Source organism: Charadrius vociferus, unplaced genomic scaffold (genome assembly GCF_000708025.1).
Source record: "Charadrius vociferus isolate BGI_N301 unplaced genomic scaffold, ASM70802v2 scaffold16, whole genome shotgun sequence".
NCBI classification, from domain to species: Eukaryota; Metazoa; Chordata; class Aves; order Charadriiformes; family Charadriidae; genus Charadrius; species Charadrius vociferus.
The window spans coordinates 3,735,386-3,751,405 of record NW_009649167.1 but is presented as its reverse complement, the minus strand read 5'-3'; the positions used below and the strand labels follow the sequence as shown (position 1 = coordinate 3,751,405).

Genomic DNA, 16,020 nt, shown 5'->3' with positions numbered 1-16,020 from the left:
TTGCTTTCTGCTTGTGCCTTCTCCTAAGTCATAGCCAATATTTTATACAACTTCTATAACCCTTCAGCCCCTTTGGAACTGCACATGGACCAGAAAGGCCAGTAAGCATCTTAACCAATATCTTTTATGTTCTTTCCACTCTGTAATTCCAGTTTGCAGGATTAAGGTAGTCAGAGGCAAGTTATTCAAACTGCTTTTCCTGGATTTTGAGTCAGCTCAATTCAGAAACTAAACTTGAATCCATAGGTAGAAAATTTTGTAAACAATCTATTTGAAGAACCAGAAGTCAAATCAGTATCTGTTAATCAGTACTAGTAATTAATTTAAACCACACATCCTTAACTTTGATTTCATTAATCTGTTTTATTCTTTTACATTGTTTAAAAGAAGTACATTATCAAAGTTAGTTCACTGTTCCAAACAGAGCCTTTTAAGTCAAATCCAGTTAGTTAGTGCCTACATCCCTTAAATCTCATGCCAAAACAGGCGTCCAAACTACATCTCAACACCTGAAACTCAGATTCTTATTCAGAAAGATACTTAAACAGAAACCTGATTTCTAAGCATGAGCATGTGCTCCATGCCAGGTAAATGCTTACGTATCTCTGCAAAACTAGCTTTAAATGGAGCGCCTTTTCTAAGCAGCATAAGCTCATCACAGGTTTCGACATGAAACTGTACAAAGATAACTCTCCCTGGTCCAAATGCATCACTAGGAAGAGAATGGGAACAGATCCAGAAGCTAGATACAGGTGTGAGGTTGCAGAATGTGATAACACAAGCTTTTTTCACCTTTTCACTCCCCAGACACTGCAAACAGCTTTCAACACCTCCTGTATCAGCCTCAGTTGACTGCCAACTTTGACTGAAGGAAACGAGCCTAACGCTCATAGCCGCTAATCAGACCAGCTCACAATAGCCTTCCTGGGAAATGATGTACGTTTATTGTTGTCTTTCCAATTGCTACAACTGTATTTTCTCATTACAGGAAAAACAAAATCTGGACAGGAACTGTATTTTGTGACACAGTGGTATCAATCAAATCAAAGAAAGAAGGACTGGGTCTTGTGTTGTTAAGTTAAAAATTAATTGCAGAAGACCAGAAAAAAAAAAAAGGTAAATATTTCATCATATAACTAAAGAAATCATAGATTTAGCATAACAAAAGATACATGCTTTAATAAATAAACATAGTCATTTGAATTTAGCTTGCTTAGTATCAAACTCCAGTAAAAGGAAAAAGCTGTATTTTATCAAACAGCTGGCCAGTGATTTATAGAAGCAATTGATGAGGTTAAAATTGAACTTACTTATAAAAGATGTTTCACCCAGGTAACCTCTCCGTTTAAGAACAACATCAAGATATTTGGAGTCTTCATTTACTAAATAATACTCTTTTTCTAAGGAGATCCATGCCCAGTTTAGGCGAAAATGTTGATTCTTCAGCTTATTGCCTCCTGCAAAACAGAATGATAATATATTAATTTTTCTTTTTTGTTAAATACTGCTTTGTCTTTTGAGGTTAATGTAACCTGTATCCTGTGTAAGATGTGTATCTTAGCTGGACATTATAATCCAAAGGTTTTAAAGATTTAAAACTAAGAAATAAGAAGTAAAGAACTCAACCATGATACATTTGGTACATGCAGGAATAAATTTTATCTTAGATGCACACAGACTAGCCACATTCATTCCAGAGTATGCTAATTTTCTTCTTTTTCAAGGGAAAAAGGACAAGAATTAATCAAAACATATTTGGGATGCCTTTTTTAGAAATTACAAAAATTGTGGATGATCCAAGTTTCTGCAGAACTGTATGGGTATTTCCAAATACACAACGCAGGACATCATGCAGAACTTCCTCAACATGATCAGACTGCCAGAAGCACTAGAAGACCCTTAGTATCCTGAGAGACTCGAGACGATACTTACCATCTTTTAGACTGCATTTACCAATGCAGTCTGCTTCTAAAACTCAATATTTTGTTCACTAAATCTAACAATTTTTGCTTTTATTGGTTTAATATTTATACATCAGCACTGTATGATTTTAGGAACAGTTTTCACATCTTCCTAGGAAATGGTTTCAACAAGATTAAGCACCCCTGATACGCGCCACAGTTTATAGCTATGCTGAGGCTCTTCTAAGCTTATATGCTTGTAACTGTTGGATTAAGGACGATTGCCTGTGTCACCTAAGAAGGCTTAGAGAGATACAAACACCTATTGGAATTCTCTTAAACTATTTTGCAATGACCTATCTTCATGATATGATGAATGCCCCTAACTGAGTAAACTGCTGAGATGTGTTTTGAGAGTCAATTTTCAACAGACCAATAGATCACAGAATCACAGAATTTTCAGAGTTGGAAGGGACCTCTAGAGATCATCTAGTCCAACTCCCCTGCTAAAGCAGGATTGCCTAGAGCACATTACTCAGGACTGCATCCAGGCGGGTTTTGAAAATCTCCAGAGAAGGAGACTCCACAACCTCCCTGGGCAGCCTGTGCCAGTGCTCTGTCACCTGAACTGTAAAGAAGTTTTTTTGTGTGTTGGAAAATGCCCAACTGTGCATGAAAATGCCCAACTGTGCATGTGTGAGATGCCCTCACAGTTCTTTTTACACAGGCACTGTAGCAACACAGTCCTGGTGAAGAAAGGTGACTCCAGGGATCCTTTCCAAGGTCTCTACTGTAGCAGTAGCACAACAGCTTCTCTGAAGTCTTGGTGAACACAGATGGTCTCTGTGCCCTCAAACACTGGGATTGAAAGCACAGGGCATCAAGCACTACACTCAACTACGGAAGCTGAATAGTTAACGTGGACCAAGTCAGCATCTCTGGCTGGCAGCTGTTGATGTTGATAGCATTGTCCTTAAGTTGAAGACTGCATCGCCTCTTACAATAATGGGAAGAATCTTCACAGTCTTCCTCAAAGAAAAATGCCCATATATTTATCAACAGAAGTAGGGCCCATTTTTTTGAAGCCAAAGCCACGCAGGAATACAGGAAGCATCCCTCAAAGTTTTAGACAGGATGATACGCATGCCATTAAAGTCCAGCTGCAAAACACTAAGCACCAGCCTAAAATCTGAGCATGCCTCAGCCTAATCTCTCTCTCCCAGCAGAAACAAAGCAGTTGTGTCTACAATTAATGGGATTTCTACAAGTGTAAACCAGCAGGAAATGTTCATTGAAGTGGCAGGCTTCACAGAGTTTTTCTTAGTCCAAAAAAGCAATCCAGAAACAGCAAATGCAAACAGATGGCACTCTAAGGTCCAGTTAAAAATGCTACTTTTTTTTGAGTTGGAAAAGTAATAGCTGAAAAGAGCTCTAGCATCCATTTCACTGACTATAAACCATGTATTTGTACAACAGACTGAGTATCTCAAATTAGATTAACACATTTCTGATAAAATATAGCATAGCTTTACTTTCTCATGTACAGTTTACCTCCATCTGTTCACTGATTTTCCACAGTAAAAAAGCATTTCTTGTCAGTATAGGGATTCTGGATGCTACAGATAAAAGGGCATGAGAAATCAAGTTCTGTATATCATTCGATTGGATGTGTGTGCTATTACTCAGGAGAATCCTTCAGTTTCCATAGCAAGAACAGAATAACCTGTTCAGCTCACTGAAGGCAGATGCTCACTCAGTAACTGTCTTCTGGGAACGCTGGCTTGTATGAGAGGCTGTAGTCTGATTTCCTTCCCACAAGGTGCTGCTACAGCACAAGGTTTGCTCAGGTAACGACTGTCTTAAATGTGCAAGGAATTCCCTTTAGAAATTAACACTTCTGTACACAAGCCAGTGAATAATGTAATTCTTCTGAACAGCAGAGAAACATATCTAAGTATTTCTGCTCACTCATGGTTTAACTACTGGAGGAAGAGCCAAATGGAGCTTGGTTTTCCTCTTCTAGTTTCTTCCATTCTGTTCCTTGAAAAATTAGCCAGCCCTTCCATATGCTTCCACTCTACTTCAAAGATAAACTTCTATATTTTTATTGACCTGTCTACTAGAAAAAAACAACCATACTTGTGTAATCTAACATAAAGGCAATGGTACTGTGTAAACAAAAGGACGGAAATGGTTACTGGAGTATCATGCCACACTCCTTGCCCTGATTCTTTCTGGTCTTTTGATCTCTAACATTACTGACAAAGGGGAAGGCTACAAACACACATACCAAAAAATGTAATGAGCACCACAAGAAAACCAGTAACTATGGAGTTAGCTATACCAGCACTCACATTAGGTTAGCCACGTGTTATGTCTTCCCATTAGTTTCTTGGGACAAATGCAACAGAATGTGTCTTTTTCTTTAATCTAGTGAGAAAAGCCATTTGTGTGCCACCCCTGAACACACTGCCTAATTTAAACATAATTTGACAGAGGGATAAAAGTTTCTAAGATATAGAAGGAACAAAGATTTACTGCCTGTTAGAGGAGAGGGAACCCATTAGTATCACTACTGAGAAAAAATACTGCTGCATGAGCTTACTAGAAATGAGAATGTCAGACATTGGAAACCCCCCAGCTGAAGGAAAAACTTCTAGAAGAGTTTGTATCTTTTTAGACAGAAGAGATTCCAGCCAGGGGATGGAAAAGAATAGGAAATCCGGCATCTTTTGTTCTACTGTCCAAAGAACTAACGGTTTAAATGTGTTGTGGACACAGGCCCACAATCTACAGTTTACTTGTACACAGCTCTCTTACATTTCATCTCTAGTGTCTTAAATAGTTCAACCTTAAATGTAATCTATATTTGCACATAATTACTGAACATATCAGAATTACTATACAAGAGAAAAAAATCCCAGCTGTTAAAAAGGAACAGTCATATGGAGAAATTTCAGTAGCAAACCACCAAAACAGTTCATTCCTGTCATCGATGCTATGGAAAATGTTGAAGTAAACTGCGTTGGAAATCTAGTGAGAGGATGAAATTTAGGGAGCAAAAAGCACAAGAAAGGCAATATGAAAGATTTAATATTGTCTTAATTCCACCTCCTTCTGGCTTTCAGCAGTTTCTTTCTATTTTTTCTTAGAGTGAAAAAAAACCAGCCCAAATTATTATTTCTAGGCATCTTCCAGCAAGTCTACATTTCTACAGGCCTAATTCTGCCTCTGAAATGTATATTGTTCACCTTTTAGAATGGGCAGTATTAACCCACCAGATTTAGAATTTTAAGAAAATAATACGGACATTTTAGATCTTGCTTTCTTCACTTTGTGCTTTTTGTGTACAGAAGATGTTTTCTGAAGTATAAAAACCATTTCACAGCCCAATGTCCCAAAAAAATAAACCCAATGTTGTTGTTGTTGTTGTTATTGTTGCTATTATTGTTATATTATTACTACAGACCTCTGACACAATAGAGCACGAAGCATATGATACATTTTATCTAAATTCAGGTATTTATTTTTGGGCTAGAAATCCTAAACTGTCTTTATAGCCAGAACTGGGAAAGAGGCATTTCGTAAGGCTATGACTTATTTTAGGCATCTATTTTAGAATGAGATTAGATGAGCCTCAAAATACGCAGAAATACATGCATTTTTCCTCAGCAGCTGTTAAAGATGCCCGTTGCAACCAGTTAGGTTGTAGCCATTTTTATTATAGTTATGTAATACCCAGTAAGATGAATTCCACCACGCCTGAACTACATGAAACTGGGCCTTTTCTACCACATAGTAGACATAGTAGATATTTCTACCACATGCAAACATCAGATCTGTAAAGCATATTGAGTATAGCTGTCAGAAATCATATCAGAAATAAAATTGCACATGCCACCTTAATTTGGTTCCCTGTTAAATTACTTATCTGCCCTACAATAATATTTGTATAGGCAAATGAATTTTGCATGGCTCACTAGCGCTTCCCTTGGGATTACTCAAACATTTAGCTGCTAGGCAAATAATTAAGATACTATACCTCAATGACAGTTTTGCTTTTGTTGCTCTCCCAGACAAGTGCTTGTAATACAAATACACCAGAAGTTTGGAGAGGGAAGCCATTACTAGAGTGCTTTTAAAACTAAACAAAAGGAAAGAGGGCTGTGTTACAATGAGATAAATCCAAAGTAAATTCCAAAGTAACTTTGTTTATATATCAATGAGACGTGGTTGGCAAGATGTTGCTATAGTGATGTATGAAAACCCGTTTCTTGAATTTTGCCAGAAATCAGCGTGCAGCAGTGCTAAATCAGAAGATTCTAGAGAAATAAGATGGCAAGACTTGTGAGACACAGTAAAATCTTTGCAAGGAGCTAAAGCTCAGGATCTAGAGTAAGGTGGGTCAAAAGTTACTTCACGACTGTGACTTCATGACTGATTGAGGCTGCTGAGAACAATACCCTCGGAAAAGGTTTGCCTGAATATGATGAGTCAAAGATGGATGTCACCTAGAAGTGGTCTTTATAGAAGTCCTGTCAGCAAATTGGTCACCTGTCAGAAAACAGTGATATATTATTTTTGCTCAGATCATCAAACCAGAAATTCCTAGAAAGATCAAGTCATCCAGGAACTCCAGTTTCAGTTACTCAACATGAATAAAAGAGGAGGGGGAAGAGGACTTGGTCAGTAAACTGGTTAAAGGGAAAAATATTAAAATGAATATTCCCATTTAAGCATTTATCTTTCTAACCATGCTGCTCAGATACCTTTAAAAAAGATATAAAACACCCATAAGAAATACAGATTAGATTGTCAGAACTTTCTGACGTGATGCAAAGAGCTCAGAGAAGGAAAGAATCAGCTCCAGTTCTCTCTACAGATCACTGGGCTATGTGAAGACAGTATAAAATATATGTCTGTCATCAAATCGTGTCTCTTGAGCATCAGCAACCTGAAGGGCATTCCACAAAGAATGTCTGATTGTAGCTTTGCCATCATTAGGAGCTACCCCAGAACCCTAATTCATAAACACAATCATACAACTACACCACAGTGTTCACTTATTGACACAACAGAAATTGATGTATCTTGATACAAATATTGGATTCCCTACATGGTATCCGCGGCATAATCGGTCAGAGATGAATCAGCTAACAAGTGCCTGACCAGTATAACCGTAGCCACACAGACTTATTGTGTCCACAAGATATAAGTCTGTACAAACACAGCTGTCTGGTGCTTGTAGAGCTTTATGGTGCAACATATCTGCTCTCTTTAGTCATTAGGTGAGGTTGTTTAATGGAGGAAAAAAAATTCTATAAATTCTTCCAGGGCAAAGAACATACATCAATCACAAGAAAGACAGAGGAGAAAAAGAAAAAAAAAAAAAGGTAAATACAACACTAAGAAGAGGTCCTTTAAAAATTTTACTTTTGTTTTTTTTTTCTCCTTTCTTTCATTATCTTGCTTCCTAAACAGACTTCAAAAGGAGGTTAATAAGGAGAACTAGTGCAATTGCAAAATATTAAGAACCACACCTACAGTTAGGGAAGCATTGTATAGCACAATTGGAACCATAGTAAGACATCTTAACAAATCATATGTTTCCTCCCTCTTCCTTCTGTTCTTTCCAGGTCCTGCTACTGCTTGCTGATTTGTTTGCATGTCTGCAAGAGCTGCAGTCTTTCTTCTTTAGTTCAAAATATTTGACCCTACTGGGTTCCTCATTCAGAGGGGGTTACTGAAGTCGGCACTACTCTATCCTCCTTCCTATGGGTCTCCTCATTGCAGCAGGTACATGAAGCATCTGAAAAAGGAAACGCACTCCTGAACTTGAGTTCAACCTGCTGAGAAAACAAAGACACAGACAAAGGAAAGAAAAGGGAATCATCCATCTTTAGACATCTGTTCCATTTTTTCATCCTCTGATTAGCCTCCTTCTGTGCAAAGCCAACTTCGTTAATATACACCAGGATAAAGTTACCTCAGCAGTTTTATTAGAAGTTACATCTGATGTGAAATGCAGAAATCTTTATCCCAAACATCATGATTCCCCATTTAGCCATGGAGCTCCCTGTCTCCAATGTTAGCACTTCCCAAGGTTTTTGATCCCCACACTACTTGCTAGTCATTAGTCATGGTTTGTATGAACATGTTCTTTGCCAGACTAGAGAAGGAACATGTAATCTTAGGTGATTCTGCTAGTCAGAATAAATACAGAGAAGATATTATATGCTCAGTTCAAGACAAATAGTTTCAACAACTCTGATTTGCTATACTGTGTCACAGTCCCAGGACATTCTAGCTCCAGGTTAAAAAGGCAAAGGTCTCAAGTAAATCTTGACTACCAAGGTATTAAAAAAACCTTACCTATAAAACAGATAATAGTTGTTTATTTAGTGCATTGAGTCAGCAAATCATATGCTATTCCCCCTGCTATGAAAGATCATCAGAAAAAGCATATCCTGTAAAACTGCCTTAATTTCATATAGAAAAACTATTTGCAGAAGTGAAACACGTAAGTAAACCCAGCATGTAAAGTATGTCATTAGAATGGACTGAATTGACTTCAACAATGCATAAGCTAACCTGTAACTTTATCAAATTAGAAACCCATCAAAATGCTTCACTTTCTAAGTCTTTTTCAAATGTACTATAATGGACTCCAATCACTAAAATAACTTGCTGAACTCTGCACCCTTCTGCACTCTCTCTGCCACTGTAACTCAATATATTTGCAGAACAACCCAAACCAACCCCCTAAACTAGCCCCTAGTGATTAGGGACTAAAACAATGCTTTCTCTGACTTCTCATGAGAAAACACACACTTCCCAGCATTATGGACTTGGCTTGCCTGGAGTGTAATTGCTGGTGTCCAATGAACTGCAGACAGTTTCCGTCTTTCAGTAGTTTCTGTAACTCTTTTTTTGCTTCTGTTTTATGTCTACCCCCAAGAAACAAGTTGGAATGGCTGCATTTGCCAGGGCTTAGACTAAGCAAGTGCTTGAAGTCATGTAGCAGAAAAAATATCTGAATAATACTGTATAGTTGCTTTGTTACAAAAAGAGAAGGGGAAGTGAGAGAAGAGACACAAATGCAAAGGGTGGCTAGTGCATATTAAATTTTGATCCTGGTAAAATTCAACTAAGCGTAACTAAGGATGTCTCCAAGCACAGTCTGGAGATTCATGCTGGGTTAATTTAAGGAATTCCAAATTCAAGTCTATGCCCAGCTCTTCTGCAGGAGATTAACCAGATTTTGATTAAGAGATTAACCAGATTTTCATTTACAGAAACTGCGGAAGCAAACATGCACTGGGTCTTCAGCCACTGCATTTCATAGCTTTAAATTAATTTCAGTTTAAATCAGCTCAGTATAAATTAGTTCACCAAGAGCCAGGACACCTTCACTCTACTGGCTGCACAAAGAGGCTGTGAGCTTTCAAGGAAAAGAGCGAAGTGGATAAAGAAGAACCCAGCTTGAATCACCAAAGAAAGATGCTGGAGCACTATGTGTGTTTGAAAGCCCTTACAGACATTAAGTGGTTAGCTTTGTAACTGATTTCAAGGGAATCCAAAAGATTCATTCGTTGGTTTGGGATTCTGTGGGGGTTCTGTCGCTAGCAAGGAACTAGTTCTGCAGAAGCTGAATGCTTCCCACTTCTACAGTTCCAATGCAGAACATGGAAATAATTTCATGGATGCAGCGTACTACTGAAGTGCTACTAATGGAAATGCTTAAGCACATACCCGCATGTGCTGCTGAATCATTGTCTGTAACAGAAAAGAAAGACATTGAGCTACCCAAAAAGTTCTTAGCAGGGCTGAACATAGTATAACTGGGCAAAAATATTGGTATTATTCCTCTTCTCCCTCAAAATACCAATCCATCAAAATCAAAGTTGTTCACAAAAAGACTGGCTTTGACTCATCACTTTATTGAAAATATTGGTAGAGAATAAATGTTGAATTTTCATCTTTTTCCACAGTTTGCCTTAAGGCTTTTAGGTATATATAACTTCTCATAGTAATATGGTAACAAATTTAAACTAATTTTTAATGTAAAAACTAAAAAAAAAAATATGTTTTTTTTTTTCAAATTGAAAAGACTATGCTCAATTATTCTGCAAAACTTTATAAGAATTTTGACTTTTTGTCCTGATTCAAAATAAAATAACACATTTTCACAAGGTAAGAAAATTTCTTATTGCTTGCTCAAAGACTCAGCAACTATTCAGTATTTCTTGGTGGAGAACATATATAGAACAGGATTCATAGAATCACTTTAGCTAATACTTTCTCCTGACGATCACAGTCTAGAATTTGATTAATTTCATTTTAAAGTAGACACTTAAAATATGTCAGATGCAGTCTAAATTTTGCTCTAAAAGAGCAAGGACTTTAAACGAAATTAAGTGTAGGCTAAAAGTAAAATAATGACAGTCCATTAGACAGAAAAACATATATATTATTTATATTAATCATACATATATCTATATTAATATATTCAGAAAAGAACGGATCTATAATACTTGTTCTATGTACATACCAACAATAAGATATTACAGCACTTTAAAATCTTGCAACATTCACAGTGCAGCCAGACAGGTTCCTGTCATGAGTTTTACCAAAAGATCTGATCTAAATCCTACTGGATCATCATACAATATATATGGAAAGATTTCTTTGGAAATTGAAATGCCACACAAGTAACAGTTCCATAAAAGGTATATATTCTAATTAATACAGCCCTGTTTTCATTACAAATCAGAACTGACAGTGTTTTCTTTCCAGCAAGACTTTTTCTCACTGCATGTCAACAAGAGCGAGGCATTCATCACAGAATCTGCTCAGAACAATTCCTAATCAGACTCTATCCTCTCAGCCTACAGGTACTATTGGAGGGGAAAAAAAAAATAATAAAAAAAAATCTAAAAATGATGAAAGTGAGCATGTTAAAGGATGAAGATACACTACAAATAATAACCTGAAGCTATGCTGAATGCACCTGATTTTGGCCTGTATTTGAGGTCAAGCAGTCACCAACAGGCTGGGGGTTGGCAGGCAGGCCTCTAAGAAACTTCTGTGCAGCACCCACATGCAAAAGTTGGTGTTGTACTGAATTTACGACGTGAACAGTAACAAAACAAAACAAAACAAAACAAAAAAAAAGCATGCCACTTGTCTCTTTGTTGGTATTGCCTTATTTCCTAGGCACTTATCAGGGATTGTTTTAAACTAATCAGCAGGTAGCAATCACTGCTGATCACCTCTATTTTAACGTAGTAAATGACAAGGAAGAGATTAAAACATTTGGGAGTTTACCCTCGCTTCTGGAGAACTAACTCATATAAACAGATTCAAGAGAAGCAAGACAAAACCAAAACCAAGGGACAGAAAAGGAAACGTTTTAAAGGGGACAGTTGGCAGCTACTGAAGATAATGTCTCACTAGACCCAGAAAAGGGAAGGTACCAGCAGGTAGAGCTGTTTGTAGACTGCTCTATTAGCAGCTCTTTGTTCTCAGAAGTCTTTGTTCTTATTGTAGAGATAAGTCCTTATTTTGAAACGATGCTTTATGTTATTGCATATTGGATATTCTTCTCAGCAGAAAAAAATTTCAGAGCAGCCGAATTCAATAGTTCCAGTGAATAACCACTTCTGGCAAAACACAGTATGTTTTCGCTCAGGTCACAGTGCACAGGAAAATAATCAACTGGCTCCTGCTCCACAAAAGGTGAAGAGAAGAGACCTGCCACTTAAGGGTAGGATTCATATAACCGAATTTTATAATGTAAAAGACCTATGCTTCATTTAAGCTAGCATGCTAGGCACAGCGAATGGAAAGAACTGCATCTCCAGGAACTGCAGGTACCTCCGATATGAACAGCTGGATTACCCTCTGGAAAGGTTTGGCCCACTACATTGAATCACAGAATCACAGAATTTTCAGAGTTGGAAGGGACCTCTAGAGATCATCTAGTCCAACTCCCCTGCTAAAGCAGGATTGCCTAGAGCACATTACCCAGGACTGCATCCAGGCGGGTTTTGAAATTCTCCAGAGAAGGAGACTCCACAACCTCCCTGGGCAGCCTGTGCCAGTGCTCTGTCACCCAAACTGTACAGAAGTTTTTCCGTGTATTGGAACGGAACTTCCTATGTTCCAACTTGCACCCATTGTCCCTCGTCCTGTCACTGGGAACCACCGAGAAGAGTCTAGCTCCATCCTCCTTCAACCTACCCTTTAGATATTTGTAAGTAATAATAAGGTCTCCCCTCAGCCTTCTCTTCTCCAGGCTAAAGAGTCCCAGCTCTCTCAGCCTTTCCTCATAAGGGAGATGCTCCAATCCCTCAATCATCTTGGTTGCCCTTCGCTGGACTCTCTTCAGCAGTTCCCTGTCCCTCTTGAACTCGGAGGCCCAAAACTGGGGACACAGCATTCCAGTTGTGGCCTCACCAGTGCCAAGTAGAGGGGGAGAATGACCTCCCTCGACCTACTGGTCACACTCTTCCCTATGCAGCCCAGGATTCCATTGGCCTTTTTGGCGAGAAGGGCACATTGCTGGCTCATGGATAATTTATTGTCTACCAGGATCCCCAGATCCTTCTCCTCAGAACTACTTCCCAGCAGGTCCACCCCTAACCTATACTGGTGCTATATATAATGGGATAGTGTTAAACGCACCAGTCTAGATGGCTAACTAAAGTCAAACCACATGGTTTTCATGCATGTACAAAGGAGAGTCCTGAGAAAATATGAAATATAGCCGGTAATACGGTAAACTTGCCAATTCAAACACTTTAAAACTAATCTTTGTAATATTTAAAAATAACAACAAAAAATCTATTTGGACTAGAAAAATTAGTCTATTATAAAGTTATTTCCATGTTATCATTAACTAATTAGCCCTTTGTGTGCTAATAAACTAACTTCATGTGCACGAACAAACTTCGCATCAGAAAAATAATTTAAACTTCCTCGTGAATAGTAACAGACAAAACCCAAACATACCACTCAAGCTGTCATGTCTATCATTAAACAATGCCCATATCACCTAAAGCAGAATACCTTTTTTCCTAAGGATCCACACCCTGCACCTCCCTCTGAAGGAAAAAACCACCACCTGGATTAGTTAGGCTTCATGCATGCATGGCCTGCAGCAGTAAGTGAATTTATTAGATCTCTAGCAACACATTCTTAAAATAAACTTAATAAGTCTTCAGGTCTCTGCTTACTCATTTGTTTTGTGGCGCCAGACAACTTCTCCCAAAACCCAGGCTCCAGATGAACTGAAGCGAGGTTCATTTCCTTGTCTCACTGAATAACGGGTTTAGCTCCACTTGCTTTGTTACTATCCCATATGGGACTGTCTTCTGGTTTATACATTTAAAGCAGTGCTACACACATATTAGCTCATAGGAAAACTACTGTCATTTAAAGCCTCATCAGACAAAGCGTTAAATTTGAGGGTCATGGGGTATCCTCAGCCTCAGTCGTGAAACTAATGGGTAATAACAGAAAAGTGTATTGTGACCTCACAAATGAAAGATATTCCAATAGAATAGGAGCCAGGAGAAATATACTTAGAATCAAAATATTATCCCGCTTAACACTGTACTATTTTAAGAAATGCCTTTATTCTGGGTAAAGAATATACCAATTTCCCTCTCTTTAACTCATATTTTACTTTAGAGCCCATTACTGGCAAACTCCCTCATGCGTGCCTAAAATTTCAGTGCTTGCAATATCATTCCCATGCTTACAACCCGAGCACACGAGTGGGTGCCATCTGAAATTGAGGCCTTTATTTTTTTCATAATGAATTTGAAATTGGTATTTGTGTCAAATTGGCAAATTTCTCGTGAAGAAGTAGGTGAACTTTTTAACTCCAACTGTTGAATGCTGTCTTTGCAAAGAATTTCCCTCAATTTCAGGTAACAATCCAGACTCATAAATCTCCCATTTTCAAGCCTTAAGAAGAAAATGTATGCAAAAGGGATTAAAGAGGTTGTTTTTATTTGCAAAACCTACTCTAAACAAAATGGAACAGCTTCTCCATTTTATCGACTGGACTTCTTGCTGTAACTGACTGAGCACTTATAGGAAAACTATTCTTTTAACTCCATGCCAGAGTGATTGAACTGTTTTTCTTTATTAAGAATTCACTTCCACAGACTTGAATTTTGGTTCCTTTTCTGTTCTGGCAATGCAACAAATAAAATGTTCGACTGACTGGAGGAGAACAAATGTCAGGCTGGTTCATTTAACATTTACTTTTAATTCATTTCAGAGTAATTGTACCAGGTAATCTCAAATACTTAACTTCTAATATTATTTGACCAGAGAAACTCCTTTGTGGTGCTTTTGATCCTTTTTAAGCTTTGCCAAACCTATAACCTTTTGCAGGTGATTTAGTCCTCCTCAGGAAGGGCAGAGTAAAAAACTGAAAACGTACAAAATTGTTGATACCGACAAAGGCAAAAAGGGGCTCCTTTTTAAGTTACTGTAACTTTGTCTTAAGACAAACCTTGTAAACAAGTCTTCAAAGATATTAGTTCTGCTGAGGAAAGAAATATTTTTGCATTAACGTGTTATTTTTTTTTTATCAGTTTGACTTGAGGCATATCCTATGGAACATAACTGTGTATTTCTAAGGCAGCAATTATATTATATTCCTGGATTCTTATCTTATCTCAAATTCCTATGTTCCTAATGTCACAATGTATATTGCAAGATGAAAACATAAATAAATTGGGAGAAGCCAAAAATTCCTTAAAAGATTCAAGTCAAGATGTGAGAAATCTTTTTAAATATCAAAATTAAATACAGGAAAGTCCTTCTGAAATGAAGAGCAGAATAGAAACTCCAGAATAATATAACCACTGTGAGTTTCCCAAGAGGGAAGCTCAACAGACATAAGACAGAGGGACAGGGGACAGAAGTGACTGTGAAATTACGACAATTCAATCTTGATAGTACATTACTTTTGACACAGTATTTCTCTCTCCCTCCTTCTCTCTGCATATGCATGTAATCTTCACTTATGCTTTGAGATAAGTAGTTAAATTAAGTGAAAATTGTCAGTAGAAAAATTGCGTTTTTAAAATTAAATTTATGTTTTTAGCACACAACAGGTTTTAGCAACTGATTTATTTATGTATGGTTCACATTTTATTCAGCTTGAAAAGAGATTACTGTTTTAGATATTATTCACTGTCTTAATGTACTAGCAGGATACTGCAATGTCTTGATAAGCGAAGAGGAATATTTACATAAAAATCCCTTTATTTATAATAGGTTTGGCAAGATTCTTTTCAAAAATTACTTATTGACCTTCAAATACCAAAGTGTGTTTTTTGACATGCCAAGTTGAAGCTTATTTGGCATCACTCAGGCTTTTGAAAAATCATTGATGGAGATTTCCATGACCATTCTCCCACATGTATTCAGAAATTAAATTCCTTCATCTTTCTCCCAAGAGCCAGGGAGGCAATGTTTTTTGTCAACATGAGTCCAGCTCCCACCGAATCTGCTGGCGATTGCATACAGGCAGGTGAAGGCCTGGGTATCTGTGGTCTCCAGTTTACATTTTTTTGCCTTAGATTTTGTGCAGAAACGTGTGGAGGTGTGACCATAGGAGTTTTAACATGCCAGCTCGCACAAACCTTTCTCAGCTTTAAAGAAAGGCGTTTCCCACCCTTTCTTGAGAGGTTGCTGCATAGCGTTCGCCTGTCGGGACACGACCTCAGCTTCCCGCGTGTTGCCCGCCGCAGCTGATAACATCGCTGACACACAAACCAGAGCAGTTCCCCGGGCTGCAGCACAACTGGGGGCGCTTGGGAAGTTGTTGGGAAAACTCCTCTCGCCTCAGCCTGCAGCAATCCCAACGATGTTGATGACACAGCGCTGAGCTGTCATCGCCTACCTCCTCCTTTTGGCTTGGGGTGTTAAACTTGTTATTTCTAACTGATTTAATGGCTCTTCAAAATATTTATTTTCTTTCCCCCAGTAAATCTGACAGCACTTTTGCTACCTGTTAGGAACCCTACTCCTTGTAGGATGCAGTGACATGCTGGAGACTGAGGCCCACAGGTTTGGGAGGCCCATTCCAGGAATG

General features: G+C 38.1%; 1 protein-coding gene across 1 annotated transcript in view; it reads right to left on the bottom strand.

The window, feature by feature from the left end:
• FREM2 (FRAS1 related extracellular matrix protein 2) overlaps positions 1–16,020 on the bottom strand; it is a gene marked incomplete at its 3' end in the record, with an annotated part of 121,711 nt that overhangs the window by 36,408 nt on the left and 69,283 nt on the right. Inside the window, exon 4 of the mRNA XM_009888426.1 lies at positions 1,311–1,457. Coding sequence (XP_009886728.1) covers positions 1,311–1,457 — 147 coding nt within the window. The remainder of the gene's footprint in view (positions 1–1,310; positions 1,458–16,020) is intronic.